At 38.9% G+C, this 23,996-nt stretch overlaps 1 protein-coding gene across 1 annotated transcript; it reads left to right on the forward strand.

Moving 5' to 3' along the window:
* Nucleotides 1–2,774: 2,774 nt before the first annotated feature.
* LOC149819231 (AP-2 complex subunit mu) lies at nucleotides 2,775–23,853 on the forward strand. The gene is made up of 13 exons (XM_089984537.1): nucleotides 2,775–3,156; nucleotides 6,196–6,373; nucleotides 6,952–7,042; nucleotides 9,212–9,306; nucleotides 9,400–9,489; nucleotides 9,561–9,609; nucleotides 9,692–9,830; nucleotides 10,453–10,569; nucleotides 15,656–15,746; nucleotides 15,830–15,972; nucleotides 16,988–17,102; nucleotides 23,303–23,347; nucleotides 23,440–23,853. The coding sequence occupies exons 1-13, from the start codon at nucleotides 3,074–3,076 to the stop codon at nucleotides 23,518–23,520; spliced, it is 1,317 nt and encodes a 438-aa protein (XP_089840663.1). The 5' UTR covers nucleotides 2,775–3,073; the 3' UTR covers nucleotides 23,521–23,853.
* Nucleotides 23,854–23,996: the final 143 nt, after the last annotated feature.

Below are 23,996 nucleotides of genomic sequence, written 5' to 3' on the forward strand. Positions count from 1 at the left end.
TACTTGCAAAAGGATATACCCAAAAAGAAGGAATTGATTTTACTGAAACTTTTGCACTTGTAAAAATGAACTCCATTCGTATTCTTCTATCAGTTGTTGCCAACGAAAATTGGGGGAGTTTTTCAACTTGATGTAAAAAACGCTTTCCTCCATGGTGACTTGGAAGAGGAAGTATATATGGATCCTCCTTTGGGATATGATCACGAACCAGACAAGGTATGTAAACTTCAAAAATCCATATATGGCTTGAAGCAGTCTCCACATGCCTGATTCTCTAAGTTAAGCTCTCTTCTTGTTAATATCAGATTTCAACACAGTACCGTTGATTACACTATGTTTATCTCATGTATGTCACAAGGCATTGTTATTCTCTTAGTCCATGTAGATAATATTATTATGATAGGTAACAATGAGCAGATGATGCCGAAGGTGAAAACTATTCTTCATACTAAATTTGAGATCAAAGACCTTATAAAACTTTGATATTTTTTGAGAATTGAGGTGGCGCACTCTGACAAAGGTATCTTTCTATGTCAAAGAAAATACATTATGGATCTTCTAAAAGACACAGGCATGATGGGAAGCAAAGCCGTGGATACTCCTCTTGAGGCCAATACAAAACTGAGAATGGATGGTGAAAAAATAGTAAATGACGTTGAAAGCTTCCAAAGGTTAGTCGAAAAATTGATTTACTTGACTATTACTCGATCTGGCATAACCTACACAGTTAGTGTGATAAGCCAATTTATGCATAAGCCAAGATCTACACATGTTGAAGCCGCCCACCGTATTTTGAGATACTTGAAAGGAAGTCCAGGCAGAGGAATTCTCATGAGAAGGAACAAAGACATTAGTGTAATGAGATACTGTGATGCCGATTGGGCGAGTGACCCAAATGATCGAAGGTCTACGATTGGTTTTTGTACATTCGTTGGTAAAAATCTAGTCACTTGGAAAAGTAAGAAACAAAATCTAGTGGCTAGATCTAGTGTTGAATCCGAATATCGGGCCATGGTCACATGCACCTGTGAGCTGGTTTGGATCAAATCCATTCTTTATGACAAGCTGATTGATATTGATGAACCGATGAAGCTAAAATGTGATAATATGGCAACTATCCATATTGGTGCAAATCCTATTTTTCATGAAAGAACAAAGCACATTGAATTTGACTGTCACTTCGTGAGAGAAAAAAATCAAAACAAAGTCATTTACATATCTCATGTTGGGAGCAATGAACAACTTGCCAACATTCTTATTAAACCTCTTCATCGTGATAAACACATTGATATATGTAATAAGTTGGGGCAAACTAGTATATGCGCACCAACTTGAGGGGGAGCTTGTTATTCGTATCTATCGGTCTCGGTTTTGTAGGAAGGAGTTTTATTTCTGTTGGAAATTGCCTTCTTGAGTATATCTTGTTTTGGATAGTTACTATCCTGATAAGGGAAGGAAAGTATCGACCCTTATTTATATTTTTTGTTTCATTCTCATGAATGATATGAAGAGAGAGTGACTAGTTTTTCATCGTGGATGTAGGCAGATCTATGTGGATGTAGGCAGATCTATGCCAAACCACGTTAACCTTGTCTTGTGGTGGTTCCTTCTTTGATGTTATCATAATATACTAGTATTTGTCAAGCATGAGGGCAAGTGCCATTTTTTTTTTGAAAGGCAAGCTGGGGTTAGGCAAACTCCCACCCGTTATTATTCAATGAACAACTGGGTTTTGAACCTGCGACGTCCCACCACAAGGAGACTTGCACTGACAGCTGCTACAAACCACGCAGAATTCTCACCAATGTTTACAAAACCGCGTATCAATGTTTATTAGAAACTCACACCAGATTTGTATATCGTGCCTCAATTAAAAAATTACTCAAAACTTTTGAAGTTATCGCGTACCTCATACATATACTAGTATTTGTCAAGCATGAGGGAAAAGTGCCATTTTTTTTTGAAAGGCAAACTGGGGTTAGGGCAGACTCCCACCAGTTATTATTCAATGTACCACTGGGTTTTGAACCTCCAACATCCCGCCACAAGGGAACTTGCACTGACAGCTCCTACAAACCACGCGCTTAGAATATGTTGGTGAAGGCCCCCTCCCCCCAGTTGGTGATGACATCTAGGGCTGTCAATGGGTCGGATCTTTGTGAATTGACTGCCCTAACCTGAAACTAAAATACTCCGAGATGAGCGTTAAAATGCGGATTTGGTATCATTTGGGTCTATTCAAATCCGAGCCCAACTGAAACTTGTTTTTGATGTTGAATTGACTGCACATCTACATTTTTGTATGACAATATCTACCGGAAAAGGATTGAATGAAAACATGCATTTTACATGTAACAAGCAACCTGCTTAGGAATAGGACCTACCTAAGCCCTCTTGATGCTAAGCCCATGTGGGCAGCTTAGTTTAGTCATGGTTATAATCCTAGTGGGAAATTGAACACGGGACATCCGAGTATAAACCAACGATCACAATTCGATCTAACCATATAACCGTAGTTTGAAAATAGCATGATCAGTATAGGTCTTAAGTCCTTCTAGGAAACATGTAGATTATATTTTTGATATCCATATGAAAAAAATTATCGGTTTCGGATCTGAGTTGTGAAATAATTCGATCCATTTCACCCCTAAAATCCTGCGAAGCGCAGAACCATTGGAGTGGTGTTCCCGTAATAACTTCCGAAAACCGAGGGTTGTTTTAGTCAAGGGAGAAGGAGCACGCCTAATTCTCCCGGACGTCAACGGAGTTCAAACGTTAAAAAAAGGGGAGAAAAATAAAAGAACGTCCCTCCTCTCGTCTTCCTTCTCTCGTCCCTGCGTCGTATCGATCTGTTCCCGGGGAAACCCATTCCGGTGAAGATCTCGGAGTCGGAGAAAACCGTAGACCTGAGAATCCTTCCTCTCTTCCTTCTTTTCCGACGGATTTTACCGTCCGATCGGTTTTCGCCGGTTGTTGCCGGATACGATTGGAAGGCGGCGAACTTAGGGCCTTCGATCCTTCTTAGGTGAAAAAGCAAAAGATCTCGAGATCGCGCATCGTTCCGCACGTCCAGATGCCGGTCGCTGCCTCCGCGATCTACTTCCTGAACCTCCGCGGCGATGTCCTCATCAATCGCCTCTATCGCGACGACGTCGGGTGAGCAAATTCCCTTTCCTTCTGTATGTTTTTTTTCTCCCGAATTAGTTCTCGTTTCTTCTGGAAAATTTCCTCCCTTCGGTCGATGCATGAAATCGAGTCGAGGTTGGGAATTTATGGCTTCCTTACGTTTTTTTCAACTATTTCCTTTGCGATTGCTGTTTAAGAGATCTGTTTTGAGCATAGGCGTTGGAAAATAGGCGTATTCCTTTGTTATTTGGCGTCTGTTGTGTTTGTTTAGGTTAACGGTTGGACACGTTGAGAAGCTAGGGTTTTATACAGCTGAATCGTCGTCTCGTGGCTGATTAGCGAAAAGATTTTGGCCGTGTTATTGTTTAGTTTCGAGCTGAAGTTGATCCCTTGATCGACTTGTTGTTTGACTGGGGAGTTTTTCATAAAAGCAGATCCATGAGTTCATCTTCCCAAGGGAATAGGCTTTGTGGACGACGGATTTATTTTTCTAGTATTTTTAAGTATTTAAGGTTTTACACTATCTCGTCTCTGCCGTTTGGGTTTTGATATCCAATAAAAGAATGCCCAGAATCGTGCCTATTTTTTTTTCCTATTAACAGGAAAAATCAGATCCTTTGCCTTAAATTTGGGTTGCTGCACGCCTAGGCCTTGTTAGTTGTGCAAAGTTCCTTTTCACCCTGAAAACAGTATCATTCTCTTTGCTGGTCACCAATGGTTTAAATGGAAGAGTTTTTGTCATTTAAATCAACAGATTGCAAACTTGATGACAACTGAAAGCATATCTTCAGTTAACCAAGGCAAAAGCCATGTGTGATCTTGACAATTCCTGATGCTTATATGTTCTCCATAAAAGCAAAGACTTAGGTGCCCAGTTGAAAATGTGTTTGGAATACAAGTCATGGGTTATTCTCCCTCATTCAAGAGATAGGCATAATCTCATGAACTCTAAAATACACGTGTAATACTAGAGGAAGAGTCTAGATGGAATTTAAGGGAGTTGCAATCGTTTAACATTAATTTGTGGAATCCATGCAGACTAGGTTGTGATAACTGTGTTCTGGCAGTTGATACTGCATGCGTGATGCAAGTCACCCAGAGGGTCAAAATTTTGCTGGGTTGCACCCTGAATAGGGAAAACAGCAACATTGGTGCAAAATAGCGTGAAACATAAGGAAAATGCATCAAACAATGGAATAGAATAACATTGTGGTGTAGAGGTATTTTCTAAAGGCTAAATCCAGAAAGTAAACATCATGATATAGGTTACCTGGTTTACACATAATCTTTCTCCAGATTGCATGGCACAATTGGAATGTACCTATGTCACCTGGGTATGGGTGCGGGTATGGGTACAACATGGCAATTCAAAAAAATGTGGGTACGGGGACACAGCTATATATATTAAATATCACATAAATACAAAATAAACTGAATATAATCTAAATATATATGCTATATCTAAAATATATATTATATACTAAAAATATAAAGTTATAAACTGTAAATATAATTATAAATTATAAATTGAATACAAACTTGTATGTACGGAGGGTAAAATGGCATGTCCAGGTGTTGACGTGTGTCGACACGGGGACATGCGTGTTGACATGGGTATGGAGGGCAAAGTTGACATGGGTATGAAGGGAAAAATGGAGTCTCCGTGTGACATAGGAAGGTACATTTGTTCAACAATTATCATAAGCATACTGTAAAAGAGAAAGTCTACATATGGTCTATGTACCCAAAGTACAGAGAATGTACAAATTTGTGAAGCAATATAGATGTGCAATCTGTATATTTCAAAGAGAGATACCATTTTAATGCGATGTGAAAATGTTGGAGGATAGAATCATCCAAATAAGTGATCATCTAGTGTTGCACGGTGAGCTACAGTCACCAGGTCATGCACTATCAGTTATGGATTACCAAGTACCCAAAGACAGGTATCATTTGAAACACCTAGCCCTAGGTGACCGACTCCTCAAAAACACCTGAGTGACATTTTGAAGCCCAAGTAGAGAACACTATAGCCATGTGGTGAGCAGTGCTAGATTCAATTAACCAGAATACTTGTTCATTGATGACCTGATGATATAATTCACCATGGGTGCTATATGACTCCAAGATCCCATTGAATAAAATCCTTAATATGATGGCATAGATCTTCACCTAAACATGTTTTTTCAGCAACTTTACTTTGTCTTGAAGATCATTTCAACTTTTCAGTGTATTTCTCAGTTACTTTTTCTTATTATTTGCAGAAAGCTGAGTTCTATTAAATGTAAACAGACATTTGTTAAATTCATCTTGATATTGTTGTTTCCATATTTCAATTGCTTGTTCTTGGATCTGCATTTTTGTTGGTGTTAATCGCTATCGTAAAATACTTGCTTGTGTCAGACTTAGTTTGATGACTACATGAGATAGTGGTCAGCTTGGAGTTTAATGTCAGTTGCAAGAAATGGTCCTTGAAATGTTGCAGTAAATGATAAATCAATGGATCTTATGGTTTGTAAAAGTGCAAGTTCTACATGCATTAGTGGTGATGTTGACTGAGTGAGTGTAGAAAACTCTTCAACAGTATTTTACCTTATGGAACGTCTCTGTCAGAGGAGATTTTGTATACCTTTTTCAAATTTTCTTTTTGAAGAAAAATCATTCATGGGTGTAACATGACAATAATATTTAACTGAAAATTTCAGGTGTTCTTTTCTTTTATCAGTGCAACTACTTTTTGTATCTTATTTGTTGGAGGCTGCAAATGATTGATAGAGGAATTCAAAAACTTCAATGTTTAGATTAACAGTATTATAACCTTGAAACATTTTGGCATAAACTTATTACCTACTCAGGGATAAAGGACTCATTGTAAAGAGTTATGCTGTTTTACCTTCCTATGATGGTGTATATTCATCATTTGTTGTTTACCTTTTTCTAAATAAATTTTATTGTACATCTTTTGCAACTTCCTGCCTCATTAAGGAACAGGCTGCTATTTTATCTTGCTTCATTTTTTCTGATCATACTTTCCAAGCTTTATTAACTCACTGTGGTCAACTTCTTCAGTGGAAATATGGTGGATGCATTCAGAATGCATATAATGCAAACAAAGGAACTTGGTACCTGTCCTGTTCGGCAGATTGGCGGTTGCTCTTTCTTATACATGAGAATAAGCAATGTGTACATTGTGATTGTTGTCAGCAGCAATGCGAATGTTGCTTCTGGATTCAAGTTTATTGTTGAGGTATGTATAGACCTGTTATAAGTTTTGGGAAGGTGGTCATAGTTAATCTTCTGAGAACTTTTAGTGATAGTAGTATTCATAATTGAGACCAATGTTTATCTTAGAGAATATTTTCTCTATTGTGGCATGATAACATTAACTTCATTTCTGGAGATCTAATTACACACTAATCTCTTTTTTTTTATAAATTGGATGGTGTTTGGAGTGAGCACAAGATCTCTTGGCTGGTATGCTTCATCTTGAACAATTCAGCATCACATTGAAACCATTATTTGGCCTTTTTGTCATCTCCTAGGTTTTAACCTCAGAAATTCATTCTATTCTTGGAATATTTGAACAACTTGGTGATAATCTTCATTTCCCTTGTGTCTTGATTGTTTTTAAGAGCTACTTGTATGTTGATATGCTCATCCTTTAGGCTGCTGCTTCTTGAAGTTCACCTCTGTTTTTGCACCTCTTGGCAAATTTGACTAAGAACCTTGGAGGCAGTGCTACATGTTAATGCTTTTCATGATTTAGTGTTCTTGACAAGTTATAATAGTCTGACCTTCTGACCTTGTGTTGTCTTTGTGGAACAGGCGGTTGCTCTATTTAAGTCTTATTTTGGTGGTGCCTTTGATGAGGATGCAATTAGGAATAACTTTGTTCTAATATATGAGCTTTTGGATGGTATGCATTTGAATCTCTATTCAGTAAAAAAAAAAATCTTGGATCTACTGGGGAATTTGTCCCTTTTATCATTTTTTGTCATAACATGGATCTTCATTTCCATGACACTATTTGCAGCTGAATATTGATTTGCTTTGTTCTATGATTATCCAAGCTTCATATGGTTGCCTCTTTTATACATGTACTTAGCATTCGGGGTGGCACTTAATTTTTTGTTTTCTTGTTTTTTAAAATTTTGCTGGAAAAGCGTTGCTACTTTATTTCACACTTGTATTTAGGGAGGATTAATTAGTGGGTGGGATCGATGAATTGGAGGCTAACTAGTAGATTACGTAATGAACAGTGTCTGTCACATGATGAGACATTTGTGCAATCCAACATTAAGGCTTTTGCTATTATATTGATAAGTGTTAGCAACAAAGAAGCTGCAAGATGATGAACTGCATGTTTCTGAAATTTGCATGTGAAGGTGAGTGTCCAGAATAGTTAATATTTGTAGCATCAATGGTTGGTATATTAGATAGGGTTTGCAGGTAGCACCATGAAAAGGAAAAACTAAGCAATACCCTTTGAGGTGATGTGGTTATCTGCTATGCAGACTTTAATCATCACCACTCTGAAGGTTTAATATGATAAGGGCCAAAGTAACTAGTGAAAAAGGGCAAATCAACAAGGTTTGGAGGAAGGGAGAGACAGATGACATGGAAAAAGTGGAGTAACACAAGGTTTAGATTTTTTGTAGCAATGATTGGAGAAATAGGATCCTTAAAACGGATTCTTCATAGATTGGAGAGGATTTATGTTGATGATGATGATTGTTATATTAATTGTGCTTTGAACCACAGGAGTAACAATGTGAAGATAGTTGTTTTGGTGGAGAGTCTCTAGTAACTAAACTACCATGTACAAGTAGGGATTTTGTACTGCTAAACTATTTAAGTTACAAAAAGGAAAAAGAAAAGAAGACAACATTGACCATCATAGTGATTTTAGTATGTAAACATGTATAATTGTATAAATTATCATTCTTTTCTTTGAACAAAGAGATGGATTTATTTAACAGCAAATGTTTAAAATGTGGCTGGTATTCTTCAGAATTAATCGGAACTTTTGGATAGTGGATAGAGACATCCTTCAGAATTTTGAGAACGGTCCCTGCCATTGTTAGTTAATGTTAACCATCAATAGGTTCATTGCAATTACCATATTGGTGCTATTATGTTTGGATATTTCAAGTTTTGTGTTGAATGGGACCCATAATCTGCCATGTCTTACTTGTGCCCTTTTGGAAGTCTAGAACAGGGTTACCGGAAGTGCCTAGCTAAAAGGGGAAGCGCGCTTCGGAAGTGCGAAACGTCGCGCTTCCGAAGCGTGGGGGGAAGCGTCCCCCTTTTTTGGGAAGCACACTTCCCTTTAATGGGGGACACGCTTCCCTTTAATGGGAAGCACGCTTCCCATCACGCTTCCCCCTCGCTTCCCCTGTTTTTTTCAATTTTTTGTATTTTTTATTTTGTATTTTTTATTTTTATTTTTTTTTTCGCTTCCCCCTCGCTTCCGAGACGCTTCCTAGGTCGCTTTCGAGACACTTCCCGAATCGCTCCTAAGTGGTCCCACGCTTCCCCGCTTCCTAAAATTTTGAAAGTGCCTCGCTTCCCGCTCCTGCTTCCCGTATCACTTCCCGCTCCCGCTTCCTCAACTGGCAACCATGGTCTAGAATCCTTTGTGGAAACATGCTCTTTATTTTACCCTATCCACAATGATGGTGATCGGTTAATATCATGTGCATGTAAAGGATGTGAAATTGATGGAGCATTATTTGGATGTTTATCTAGGAATTTTGATTTTGTTTCTGTTTTCATTATCCATAGTTATATGGCATTATCCGATCATCGATGACACTCAGTGAGGGGTAGAAGGCTGTTATATGCTTATATTTATACCGTTGCTTAGTAAATGGCACAGGTCACATTGGTTCTTACTGTGAGCTATGCATTCTTTGTACTACTCAACCTATTGCTGTTTGTTTGTTTATTTGACTATGCTTGATGAAGTCCTTGTTTCATTAAGTTTTATTGTTATTATAGTCCTCATCACCCAGTAGCATCAGCATCAGCATCATCATTTGTGTTTATTATCAATCGCTTACTTCTGCTGCCAACTTTTGTGTAGAAATTATGGATTTTGGTTACCCTCAAAATCTTTCTCCTGAAATTTTGAAGTTGTATATTACACAAGAAGGAATTCGATCTCCATTTTCATCTAAGGTTAGGTCTTTAACCTCCTCAAATTTAATATATTCAAGTTTTGAGCATAAGTTAACTTCTTCTCTTCATTTTTCACTGTGGATGCAAAAATAGCCAGCAGAAAAGCCGGTGCCAAATGCAACCTTGCAAGTTACAGGTGCTGTTGGCTGGCGTCGTGAAGGCCTTGTTTACAAAAAGAATGAGGTATCCATATTTTCTTTTGTTTGTATGTAACCATGTGTTTCAGCGCAATTCTCAAGCTCTATATATGACAGGTTTTCCTTGACATTGTGGAAGGCGTGAATCTTTTGATGTCTTCAAAAGGTGCTTGTTGGTTTGGTGGCTTGTTGCTTAGTGATAATCTTTCCTTTTGCGGCTTTCTCTTCACACAATCATATTGATGTAGGTAGTGTTTTGCGCTGTGATGTGACTGGGAAGATTCTGATGAAGTGCTTTCTCTCTGGTATGCCTGACTTGAAGTTGGGATTGAATGACAAAATTGGTCTTGAAAAGGAATCTCAGCTCAAATCTCGGCCTGCAAAGAGGTGATATGTTTGCAACTCACACTATTTTCTGCAAATGTGTAATTTATATTGTAGAAAACTGATCCATCTATTTGGAGACGACCCCTATTTTATTTTGCAGTGAAATCATGCTTGTTGACTGTAAAAAAGACAATGTAAGAAAGAAAGTTCAATAAGAAGGTAGAAGGAAGTTCAGATAAAAGGTCAAGGTCAACGGACTGCAAAGTATATGATGGTTTGTGAACAAGAAGAAACAAACATGTGTAATAGAGTCCCTGAGCAATGAATATCTAGGCATATATACATATGAGGTAGGAGGCCAGCAGCAAATAAATAAGTTGACAAAAACCACATTAACTTAGGCTGATACTGTGAAAACAATTTAGATTGCATGGAGTGATCTGTTGGTTTTTCATGTGAAACATTGTTGACTGTGATGGTGACGCTTCTATAGATTCTTTGGGTTCTGTAGGCCTTGACATTTGTTGGCTGTTTCACAGTGCTTGCATGGCATGATCTGTTTCACTTACTGTATCAAACCAATTGATATCTTCAATCTATGAAGTGATGAACCCACTCCTGAAACTCATTGATAAGTGCTTATTTTAACTAATGACTTAAAATTTCCTTTTTTTTTCTCCAGTGGAAAGACTATTGAGCTTGATGATGTTACATTCCACCAATGCGTGAACTTGACAAGGTTCAATGCAGAAAAGACGGTCAGTTTTGTTCCACCTGATGGGGAATTTGAACTGATGAAGTAAGCTTGCATATCCTAATGTTATATTTTCATTCGTCTTATATCTCAGTTTTGATAAATATAGAAATCCATTTACAATGGCTGCATATGATTTTAAGCCATAAGTTGCAGAATTTTTTGCTGCTTTCATGGTCATTAGCAGTGTTGTGAAAAGCGTTGAGGCGTAGCGAGGCGCTCCACTAAAATCTGAGGCGAGGCGTAAGCCTCAAGGCGTAAAGCGTAAGCCTCAAAGTTTTTTTTTAAAAAAACTATAAAAAATATCTAAAATTATAAATAAATAAAAAAAATATTTATTGATGAAGCAACAACTAGGGATGGCAGTGGACCGGGGGAAAGCGGGGCCCCGCCTCGCCTCGCCCCGTTTGGACCGGGGATGAAGGGTATGAAACGGGGATGGAGGCGGGGATGAAGGTTAAAATCCATCCCCGTCCGGGGGTGGAGGCGGGGATGGACTGGCACGTTCCCCCGCCCCGCCCCGCCCCATCCCCGCCCCGGCCCCGCCCCGGCCCATCCCCGCCCCGCCCCCGGCCCATCCCCGTCCCGGCCCCGCCCCATCCCCGCCCCCAACTCAGATGAACTGTTTACTAACCCTAACTCCCTTCCCTAATTTCCTAACCCTGGAGCCGGGCGACGTTACTGTGCACGTAGGACGCCGGGTTCTCGATAGCGTACCGGACTCCGGCCTGGGCGGCGAGGTGCATCACGTGGGTGAAGGCGACGAGGTCGAAGAGCTTGGCCAGGAGCCGGGCGTCGTTGATGTCGCCGGCGATGACGAAGACGCCGTGGTCGCCGAGGATTCGACGGCGGGCCTTCTTGAGCGAGGGGTCGTAGTAGTCGTTGAAGTTGTCGAGGCCGACGACACCGTCACCGCGCTTCCGGAGGGCGAGCGAGACGTGGGTGCCGACAAAGCCAGCGGCGCCGGTGACGAGCACGCTCATCCCGCGGGGTCGGGGACGGGGGCGGGGTCGGGACGGGGACGGGGCGGGGGCGGGGCGGGGACGGGGACGGGGCGGGGACGGGGACGGGGACGGGGCGGGGGTGGAGGACATGAAACGGGGATGAAGGCGGGGGTGGAGGATAAAATCCATCCCCGCCGCGGAGGCGGGGCGGGGGTGGAGGATAAAATTTTGAGGCGGGGCGGGGGTGGAAACCTTGTCCCCCGCCCCGCCCCGCCCCACTGCCATCCCTAGCAACAACCAACAGGAAATAAAAAATCTCAAATAAATACTGAAAAATATGAGAAAAACAAACGCGCATGAACTGCAGAAAAACAAACGAATTTTCATAAAACAATTTTTTGTCATAAATTATTGTGTTTTCTTTGCCAAGAAAATTATGAGATTTGTGACACTACTTCTTACATTGAACGACGAGCTGAGTCCCAGCCCTACTAGGAGCCAACTATACTTTGTTTGGTTGAATTCAGATACACCTAGAATGGATTGGATATCTGACATAATATTGACAGCCCATGCACTTCCTCAATTCCTCTTTCAGTTTCAATTACAAAATGGATTCAACCTGAACCGATCCACTGACAACTTCGCTCACAATTAGGGCTATCAACGGGTTGTGTACTCGACCCAGAGTATACCCAAACCAGCCCATATAATAAATTGTTGGGTTCAGTTTTTGCCCGGTCACGATAATGGAATATCAAACTCAGACCTGCATAATTTCATAAATTTATTTTTACTCAAAACACATAAAATACTTGGATTCATACCCGGCATAAATCATAACCCAAACCCGTCTTGCACTACCTGAATATTATTAGGGTACTTGGTACTTTTCATCCCATATCCCAGAATTCAGATTCAGATCGGGTCGGGTACTCGATACAAGCCTGACCCATTGAGCCCTGCTCACAGTTCAAGGAACACTCGCGCCCAACCATAGCAGGGGAAGTGGATAAGCAAATAAGCCACCCACTCCCTATTCACCCCCAACTCGCCACCTCAAACTTCCCCCTAACACCACCACCAACCTCCACCGTGCCCTCCTGCGCCCAATCGCCTCGGACACACGCCTAACCCGGCGAACCCTCCTCACAACGACGACGACAGCAGCGGTGGCAGCCCTGTTGCTACTGCTAGGGCAACCACCAGTGGCGGTGGCAGCGGACGAGGAGTACACGAGGGAGATGACGGAGGAGATCGGGAAGGTGAGGGCGACACTGACGATGGACAGGTCGGATCCGAATGTGCCGTCGGCGGTGGCTGACCTCCGGCAGGCGTCCAACTCGTGGGTGGCCAAGTTCCGACGGGAGAAGGCACTGTTGGGTTGGGGGTTGCCGGTAATATCTTTCTTATGCTTCCTCTTGAACTCCTGAACAAAGTGGTTCACCATCCGGTTGTCGAAGTCCTCCCCACCAAGATGGGTGTCTCCCGCCGTGGATTTGACCTCGAAGATACCCTCTTCAATGGTGAGAAGAGAGACATTGAAGGTACCGCCACCGAGATCGAAGATGAGGACGTTCTTCTCGCCCGCGCTCGTGGCCTTCTTGTCTAGACCGTAGGTGATAGCAGTGGTGGTGGGATCGTTGATGATACGCATCACGTTCAAGCCATCGATGACAGAGGCGGTGTGCGCCTCAGTCTGAGGCGCACCTCGCCTCAAGGCGTGCGCCTCAAGGCCTATGAGGCGCACGCCTCAGGGGTATTGCGCTTTGTACCTGCACCTCAAGGCACAAAGGCCCTCGCCTTGAGGCGAGGCGCGCTTTTTGTGCCTTGAGGCGCGTTTTTAATAACACTGGTCATTAGTTTGTACCATAGCCACATATATCAGCGACATTTTCAAAATATCATAATAATATTGCTGTAAAATCAACAAGTGATCTTAAAGGTAAAATATCTCAATATTTTGAGAATATAAAAAATTTATATATATCACAATATTCTTGTGATAATATCATGATATTATCAATTATTTTTAATTTTTATTTATTTTCCATATCTTAAATATGTTTTTTATTCTTAATTATACATTTTTACTTATTTCTTTTGTTATATTATGTATTTTATTGTATATTTTTCTTACTTATTTTTGCTCTTTTTATATATTTGTTTTTAAAATTTTGAGCCCGAAGATTTTCCTGATATTGATCAACCTAACCTATATTAATGCGAAAAATTACCTTGCTGAGATACATCTTAGATCGATATGTACTTCTTTTCTCAGAAAGAATGAGATTTATTAATTGAACATTCAACCTCTCTTAAAATTGAGATTCATAGGGCAAGGCCTTGGAAATAAATGTAAAGAGAAAAAGAGAAAAGGATGGCAAACGTAAAAGAGGTGAACAAATGATGTTTTCACACAACATTTAAATCTACTATCTATTCCAAGAATAAAAGAAATTTAAATTTGACCCAAGGAGTTTGAACAAATTGCTCTAAGCTCTGCTTTGAATAATAATAGAAAAGAAAGATCTAGAGAACTGGGAGTGATGAAGCTCAAGGCTGAAGTTTGTCAATGATCTTGTGGTGTGAGCAGGCAATACCTTCAAGTATATTTCTGCACAGTGCATTCAGGTGTTCTTTGTAGACCTACATTTTAACGATGGTGAAGGTGATGAGTTTGAACTTTATGAGAGCCACAAACTCGGCGTCTCAACTTATTTATTGAGTTTATTTCACAGCTTCCTCGGGGCATATATTTCTGTTATAATATTAGCTAGGAAGGGATGAAGAAGAGAAAAGGTTAGCTAGTATGAACCCTAATGACCTTGAGTGTGAGAAGCAGCTTGCTAGTTTCTTAATTAACAAATCGCACATGCAAAAGTATATTATAACTTTGAATTACAAAGTTTTCCACTATATGTTTTCTCAAAAAGAAAAAACAAGATAATTAAAGAACATGAAGAAAACATAATATTACAATCAGAGTTACCGGAAGCTTCTTAGGTAGGTGGGAAGCGTGCTTCCCAGAAACTCGCTTCGGAAGCACGCTTCCCAGAAACTCGCTTCGGAAGCGCGCTTCCTAGAAACTCGCTTCGGAAGCCCGGTACTCTTCACTTCCGAAATTTCATGGGGACATCGATTCCTCCACGCTTTTTCTATGCTTCCCACATGCATGGTTTATGCTTCCTATATGATTTCTCACGTTTCTTTTCACTTTTTTCATGTCTTTCCTCTCACCCTTCCACTAACTTCTCATGTACTTTCTCTAAAGTAGTAACCATCATTGTTAGATTTTAACAAAAGATTAGCTCTTTTACTGAAAAATCATGAAATATAAGAATAATCAATTTTATTTTAGTTTTTATCTGCTTCTTGTTTGATTCTTATTCAATTATCATATTGCTTCGTTTCTTATTCCTACTTTGCTTTCAAATTGATACTTTGTTTTCCGCTTCCTATAAAATTTAAAATGCCTCGCATTCCGCTTCCCGTATCTTTTTCCTCTCCCGCTTCCTAGTTTGGCAACCTTGATTACAATCAATGTGTGTAGTGATGCCTAGTACTTAAATTGGATTGAGTTGCATTTGGTCACTTTTGCCTTCATTTAGATTGGAGTATCATTTAGCAGTTCCAAACTGTATTTGATTATTGTTCCGTTAGCCATCTCTCTCTCTCTCTCTCTCTCTCCCCATGGGTGCATATAGAAGACTGGGTACCAAAGAACTCCTAACCCTTGATGGCCATGGGCTGGCTAGGAAATCTGGGGGTTTCCATCCAGAAAGGACAGTATCCTGCACGACTTTCCAACCAAGTGGGTGAGGATCTACCTGAAAAAATTATGCACCTAGACTTTGCTTTCCACCTATTTCAAAACCTCTCTTTCATGGTTGGGCTGAGTTTCAGATTTGAATTGAGGGTTTCTTTTGAGCTTCCCTACCTTGCCTCAACTTTTGGCTGTGTTGGAAGCTGAGTTACTGCGTCTGAATACCATGATACCAGGACTAGAATTTTGGTGAGAAGGTACTGATGTAGATAATCTCTTTTCATTATCTACAAACTGTACACCCTCGTCTTTTTATTTGTTTGTTGTTACTATATTATGTTTTGTAGCATTGCTGCCATTTGAATGAGCAGCAGAAATATGGATTCTTCAGGGTCTGTTATAGCAAGCCTATTTTTCATAGGTATCGCATTACTGAAGGTGTCAATCTTCCATTCCGAGTGTTGCCAACAATCAAGGAATTGGGTAGGACACGCATGGAAGTAAATGTGAAGGTTGGTGAATTGTTTCTAAAGGTAATAGTTCTATCTGATCACGGCATGCTTGGTAATATAAAGACGCATTCTTCTGTCTACAGGTGAAGAGTGTATTTGGTGCAAAAATGTTTGCCCTTGGAGTTGTAGTCAAGGTTCCAGTGCCAAAGCAGACAGCCAAGACAAGTTTCCAAGTAACTTCAGGCCGGGCCAAGTATAATGCTTCTATCGACTGCTTAGTTTGGAAGTGAGTAACTGAATGCCTGCATCTTTCTTCAGATGCATTGGGAATCTTTTAGCAGCTTGTCTTTGTGATTTTAGTGTTTTCTTTAGATAATTTTAAGTGAAATAATTATTGATAAGGGAAAATTACCAAAAATGGTATCATCATCATTACCATGATCTCTTTTATGTACATGCATGCAAGTTTTATTAGTTTGCTTTATCTGTTGGAAAAAAAACATTGATACATGTGAAACTGTGCTATCAGATCTCTAACTAAAACACTTAAAATTGCCAATGTAATAAGGGTATTTTGGTCTTTTATTTATGTAGGGGTATTTGGTCATTGTACATATCTATGAAATAGTAGTAGTTTCCTTTTATTTTTTATTTTTTATTTTGAGTGTAAATATTAAATAGGCCATGGGCCTTATTGTAAATAGCCATAGAACCGTTGGGATCTCCCGGACGGCTACATTTCTAGCTGTTGGGGAGGCCCCAACAGCTATATGGCTCTCTTCTTGTATATATTAGGGGTTGAAAATCCTCCTCAAAAATATGCTTTTGCTTAGAGCATTTCTGGAATACAAATCATGTTTGTTTGTGTGCCCTTAAGTGTCTGATTTGTGTTCATGTAATTGTCCCATAAGTGGTCATTGTGATTGTGGATGTCCAAAAGTGACATTTTTGTATTTCATTACAAAAATATATAGGGGTTGCACGGTGGTTTCACATTCACAGCATATGGACAAATGTTTCTTCTTCCATGTCTTTGAGTGCCACTATTTTCTTCCTTATCTTCCAAATCACACTTTTTTCATAGCACGTATCATTTTTTAACTGAAATATATATTCTTGGCATTTAATTTCACGTGCCTATTCCATTTGAAAAAAGTTCTCACATTGACACCTGTCATAAGTTTCTCTTTTTTCCCTCAATATCTTTCCTTCATGTTTGACCATGTGATACAACTTTAATATGCTGAGTGAGATGCAGAATTCTTTAAATCTTATATTTATGTGTTTATCTGAAATTTCAGGATAAGAAAATTTCCTGGACAAACAGAGTCGACCATGAGTGCCGAAGTCGAACTGATCTCTACAATGGGAGAGAAGAAATCTTGGACAAGGCCACCAATTCAAATGGAATTTCAGGTACCTAACAATTTATTTGGATAGATACTGGAAATTTTTACTCACTGATGGCATGCTCATAGCTGTTTTGTATTTACTGATTTTTTTAGGCTGCCAAAGGAACTTTATCACTATTCTATGGATATATATCCTGTTAGTTAACTTCTACATAGGGATCTCTCTCTCTTCATGTGTGGCAAATAGATGGCATCAAAGACTGGAACAGGCTTGTTTAAATGTTAATCATCTGGCAGGCAAAGATTAAATGAATTTTGCCGAAACATTGAACTGGCTTTTGGAACTTGCAACTTAGAGTTTGGTTTTTCACACATACCCAACTGCTCCTGATCTGCTTCTGCTGTGATCTGGGATTGTTGATTGATTCCATGTATATGCTCGTCCTTAATTTCTTCTAGTCTTTGGCATTTTATATACAAACCATGGATTCTGGGTTGGGATTTCTATTGGCAGATTTTCACATGGTCTGTCATAGGACTAATCCAAAGCTATGTCACATAGGTGCGGGTGCGGGTGTGGCGATGCGGCACTTTAAAAAAACTTGGGTGCGGGAGGGTATATATATATATAATTTTTAACAGTTAACAATAACACTAATGAAATAAAAAGCAATTATCATATTATCCATTCATCATGCATGTAATAAATCAAATTAATAATCTATAATTCTATTCTTCATCATAAAAACTAACACCACAATTAAATCAACCTAAATATATTATGAAAACAATTAGACAAGTAAAGCATAAAAGAAGTAAATTATACTAATAAAAGAAGCAAACAATGCATAATTACATACCAAAAGTATATCCTACAAAATGTATATGACGATGAGGTAATGATCCTAATAATTTTCTGCTTCATCATCAAATTCATCATAAGAAGTAAGAGTAGTTTCAGATAAGTCTATGTTTATAATGTTAAAATCATGCGTTCCCTCTAAGTCACACTCCTCTGGGTTTACATCCTCAAATTTGGATGATCCTTGTCTGCATTACAAACCTAATTTGAAAATGTTAAGTACTTGCATATTTAAAGACTAAGAATTAGTCAAATAACTAAGAGAGCAATTAGTACATATATTCATCATTAGTTCGCGAAAGTAATCGAAGATTGAAATGAACATAGACTAAATATTTTGCACGCTTGCTGGTGAGTTTGTTTTTCTTCATGTTGTGGATTTGAGCATATGTGCTACCATTTCTTTCACAATAAGATGAACTAGCAGATTGAGACGGCAATCTCAATGCAAGACATTGAAGAAGATGTGTTTCTGATCTATATGTTGACCACTATGTGATAGGATGTATATTCTCCTCCTTTCTCGCTATTAATGCATGTCCATATAACCTCGAAGATGAAATTTTTTTAAACTCTTGTGTGACTTGATTTATAATATGCGATTCTCGATAAAATCTTGTCATACACATATTTCTATGCCTTGATAGCTCTGAGTTTAAATTTGAAGGGATACGACGAATACCTTCCTACCACTTTTTTTGCATAATATTTGAGATTGAGAGAATGTGTTATGCAATGCAAATGATTGTTGCTCTTGTCTCATTTTCTGACTAAAATTGAATGTATATGATTAAAAAATTCTGAATCATCTAATGCAGATTTTTTTTCCTCATGCTTGAAAACTACAACTTGTATTTTTTCAATCATATTATCCCATATTTCATAAACTTTGTGAAGCATTGACTCATCCTTGTCAACTTCTCACAACATTTTACAAATAAGTTCCGTAAAATCAAGAAAGTATACGACTCTATCCTAAAACTCATCATCAATAATGAATTTTTTAATTTTTTGAACTTTAACAACATTATCAACACGATAGAATGTCCAATTATCATTAGTCACCATGTTAACTAAAGTATTCTTGACTTCCTTAATTCTTTTCACCATCACAATGATGGACGCAAAACATGTTTCAGCAACCGTCAACAATTTCAGATTATAATGCGTATTAAATATGACATTAGCATGATGGCGGTTGACAACAAAATTCCTAATGCTTTTGACATTTTTTTCTAATTCCTAATCCAGAAACATAGAGCATATGCTGGTGAGTTTTCTTCTTATTTGAGGTTGCAGATACTTTTGAGGACCAGATTCAAGCTGTGTGCTACACAAGGAGTCTAAAAAATATGAGGATACTTACTCTCCAAACTCAATGTTGCACTTTTATAAACTTGAGCATTGTCTGTGATGTTTTGCACTACTTTCTGATTATCCACTTCTTTTATTACTTCTATGAACAATTCTTTCAAACAAGGTTTTAAAACCCGTGACTCGGAACTCGACTCGTTCTTTATTGACTCGTGACTCGGCGGGTCAAGTCGGTGACTCGGACCGGGTTTTGTTAACTTTTGATTTTAAAAGAAAAACAATATATAATGTGTCTGAAACCATGTTTTTTAGTAAACATAGTCTCCAAATGTCTGTAAGAATATAAAAACAACTGCAAAGAGCTATAGAGGTTTGCTTGAATAATTGAATTTGATATTTATACAAGCACTTTGACTAATTCATGACTTCAATTAGAGGATTTGGTCACCATGAGTTCAGTCTGCTACTACCTAAGGTTCCTAAAATGGCCAATCATATATGCTAGCTTGTTTTAAAAGTTTTAATTCCCTCTCTAACAAATCCATAAATGTAAAACAGGGATATATGTGCATATTGAAAGTTTACAGAATGCCCAATATCAACATAAATAAGCAATTTTCTCATGTATAAAACTATGCAAGAAATATATTAATGACACAACTATAAAAAGACTACTAATATTTGAATATGTACAATGCTTGTTCACATAACAAATGGATGATGAAACCTAAATGTGACTTCCCATAGGCACAGTTGACCCGCCATATATAGTGAGAATCATTTCTTTAAAATATTTTGCTAGAATAAGTTGATAACACAGGGTGAACAATAGTTCGAACAACATGGCGATTTTATTCTATGGATTTAAATGCTTTTTTATCTTTAAATGTTTTTTATTTTCTTTTTTATACAAAATCTGGGGGTAACCCTTGTTAAAATATATGTACTTATATATTTCGAAACTCAAAAAACAAATTTCAAACATCCCAAAACTCGCCCGAGTCAGGCCGAGTCAAGCCCGAGTTTTGGCAAACCGAGTTTGCCTTGCCGGGTTGACTCGCTGAAGGGCCGAGCCGAGCCGAGTCAACGAGTTTTAAAACACTGCTTTCAAATACTCAGCATTTTTATATTGCCCAGATGCATCAACTGCTTTTAAGAATACTGTGCTACTGAGCGAAGAAATAATGAAATTAATCAGTGGACGCCTTTGAATATATGTCTACCCATCAGAAACACTGAAAACTCCATTTTGTTTTCATGATTTTTTTTTTAATTTCTAGCCATCGCTCAACATTTACCCTCTTTTATGCAAGAATTGTCGTTCGTAATTTTTCATAGCTTGGAGGTACATAGTCACTCAAGTTACAATTTATCAGTGAAGTAATTAAATCCTTCCAATAAGGATTTCTAGCTGCATTAAATGAAAATAAACTAGAATAAAAATACCTCTCTACTTTTCTATCAATCTCCTTCCTTTCATATGTATTGAATGATGCTTGTATCGTTCCTCTTTCTATACCTCGTACATCTACTTTTCTTTTCTTTTCTTTTTTTTAGCATTTTTTGGGTGTCTTAAAAAGGGTATACTAATTGCACAAGAATTACTCGTTATCTTCCTCTTCTCATATTCATCTTGTATTTTTTTTGTATTGTCTCCGCATTACCTCATTAACTCTTTTGCATCCTAAAATGTCATGTCTTGATATCTTCAACAAATGAGTCTTAACTTTTGTCTAAGACCCAACATAATCTCTCTCATAAAGCTTGCATCAAAATATTTTATTTTCACCACCTCAGCAAGCATCCCAGCCTTGCAGGGTTGGGTTCGACAGCGCAAAAACCAGCTCAACAAGAGTAGGTTGCCCAAAAAGAGAGATTGAAAGAGAGTGACATACCTTGCAGTCGCTGGAGGAGAGGAGAGCTCAGGTTGAAGGAGAGGATGAGTCCATTAAAGGAGAAAAGTAGGAGAGGAGAAAGGGAGGTGTTGGGGTCAGTTTTTTGCCCTAATCCCCTGCCCAGTCCCTTTCATCATTTTTTTTTCGAGTCCAGGTCTGGACAATTATGACCTTGGGGTCGGCTTGACTGCACTGGGTGCCGCACCCGCAGCCGAGTCACGTCTCATCGACGCGGGTGTGGCACCCTGTTGGCCGAATCCCTATGACATAGATCCAAACTTAAAACTAGTTTACCTGCCAGCGTAAGTTAGCCTTCCTTGGTACCTTTAGGCCCAACTTTACCTAAAAGGTAGTGTTTGTGCTTCTTAAATACTCATCCAACTATTGGATGCAACTGGAACCAAAACCAACCCCGTTGTGAAACATATCCTTTTCTTTTTGAGAAAAAGAATTGGCCTGTTCAATCCAATCCAATTAATAATAGCATCTCCCTGTTTTATTCACATCATACAAGCGGATTTCATACTATACTGTGAAGAATAGCGAGTCGCTCTAATCTTGAATCCTGAAAAGTTGTCCTATTGACTTCCATACCATCTACCAATGCTAGGTATAGCCACCAGCTCCATGCAAGCATCCATCTCTTGCCCTTTTTTCCTTGCCACCTCCCTAAAATGAGGTCAAAGGGCAAAGGAGCTGACCTGCAAATCTGTATAACAGTTTGACCATGCAATAGGAAATAATCTTTGAAAGAATTCACAGCTCCATAACGTGTTGAACATCTAAAGAATCTTTGAAAGAATTTGCAGCTCCAGAACATGTGTTGAACATCTCTCCTCATGGCTGCGCAGAGCACACCTGCTTGTCATGTGGAATCCTCTGAATTTCTTTATTTTTTTTTTGAAAAAAGGAATCCTCTGAATTTCAAATCCCTCTGGATGAAGACTCAATCTTGTGATACGACCAATCCAAAAGAACTTGCTCTAGGAGACATCCCAGAAGTCCACAATGTCCCTTCTGAAAATGGGACATATCCCTGTGGTTTTAGAGTGAAATATCAGGATGACACTGAGCATATTCCTGAATTGTGATGACTCCATACTAGTTTGTCCGTTGGACCTATCAGCCTGAAGCTCTGCAGAATTGACAGCAGCATCTCAGCATCCCTATGATGCTCACCTCTGGATCTGCTCCCACCTAGCTCCACCCAATAGCATTGTTGCAGCAGTCTGCTACTCTGCTGCCCTTGATTCTGCCCTGTGCATTTGACGATGGAAAGGGCCTGCATAGTGGGACCTCCATCAGCCCATGATCAGCCTAAAATAATATTGATTGGCCGCTTCATCTTTGGTCTGACCATATGAAACATATCCTTGTTTCTAAGGTCTGCTGCATGGTTGTATAACAAATAGCAGTTTATGTTATGATGCACAAGCTTTTTAGTTTTTACGCTTGTGGCGTGGGTGAGGGTCTGAGGTAATAGGCATACTGCGCAATGCATCACAGCCTTGAGGCTTGTGCTTCATGTAGGTGTGGGCCTACATCTTTGATTTGATTTTGTCTCAACTCTTGCTTTTGATCCTGTTCTTTCATGCAAAACTTAACAAAAACACAACGCCAACGTCCTACTAAAGAATAACGTGTCAGCTCCTCCTTTTTTCTGCTTGATCTTTCAAAGTAATTTAATTATGGAAAATGAAAACTTACCCAATAGAAAACCTCCCAAACCTACCCAATGAGAAACATTTATTGGAATTTTCGGTGATTTTTTGAAATTCTGACCTTACAGATGTGTTCAGCATGATTGATTTACTAGAAATCGACACTTGGATCATGCATATTGGATAAAAAAATGGTATTTGGAGCCTCAAAAATTTATGAAATTATAGGCCATTGATTTTTGAAACCTTATAAAAACATATCCATCCATCAAATGCTCCAAGAATCGATTCCTGTAAAAACAAGTGCGAAGATCACATCTGTAAATGTTTCTTATTGGGTAGGTTTGGGAGGTTTTCTATTGGGTAGGTTTACATTCCCCATTTAATTATATATTGGTTAGTTTATTCCTCTCAGACGTATCAGTAATGTTTCCATTATTTTTCATCAGTTCAATGCTTTTGATTATGTTACCTTTGCGCAAAGCCATAGGCTGGCTGTGTTATGTCTGACTTCACAAGCTCTTTCCAACAGGTTCCAATGTTTACAGCATCCGGCTTAAGAGTACGGTTTCTCAAGGTAAAGAATCTCTCTCTCATATTCATGTGAACACACACACAAACAAAAAAAATGAATGAGATTATGAAACCGCCGTGTTGCCTGATTGGCAGGTGTGGGAGAAGAGTGGATATAACACTGTTGAATGGGTCCGTTACATCACCAAAGCTGGATCTTACGAAATTAGATGCTAGTGGCCGCTTGATGAGCATTCTGATTGGTATTCGGCAAAGTGAATGCTGAGATCAAGTTGAACAGAAAACGAGGTTCTGCCATTAACCCCGGACATTCACTAGCGAGATGGCACATGTTCTGCGGTTATGGAAGGCTTGGTGGGTCTTGTACCTTCAAAAGTTTCATCTTTCAAACATAAATTTTCTGCATTTTATTCTTTGGGTGGGGGAGTTTTCCTTTTACACTTTCTGTTGTAAAGTTTTTCTTTATAGATTGGTCGCTGTGTAAGAATTTTTGTTAATCTCGAGTGAAATCGATTTTTCAATGTTATGATAAGTTTTTATTGTATGGCATCAGGTCATCAATGTATTTTTTTTTAGATTGATGGGTTTGTTATTAGTATTATTTCTGGAATGATAAGTCTCCCGACTAGATTTTGATTGTACCATCATCCAATTGCTGAAAGCATTAAACATTGAGATTATTGTTTGTACCA

This window comes from Nuphar pumila, chromosome 13 (genome assembly GCF_984573655.1).
Source record: "Nuphar pumila chromosome 13, dmNupPumi1.hap1.1, whole genome shotgun sequence".
Classification (NCBI taxonomy): Eukaryota; Viridiplantae; Streptophyta; class Magnoliopsida; order Nymphaeales; family Nymphaeaceae; genus Nuphar; species Nuphar pumila.

Coding starts and splice junctions, on each gene's coding strand:
- LOC149819231 (XM_089984537.1), top strand. CDS start 3,074: ATGCCGGTCGCTGCCTCCGCGATCTACTTCCTGAACCTCCGCGGCGAT. Junction 7,043..9,211: donor AATATATGAGCTTTTGGATG/GTATGCATTTGA, acceptor ACTTTTGTGTAG/AAATTATGGATTTTGGTTAC. Junction 17,103..23,302: donor CAATTCAAATGGAATTTCAG/GTACCTAACAAT, acceptor TCTTTCCAACAG/GTTCCAATGTTTACAGCATC.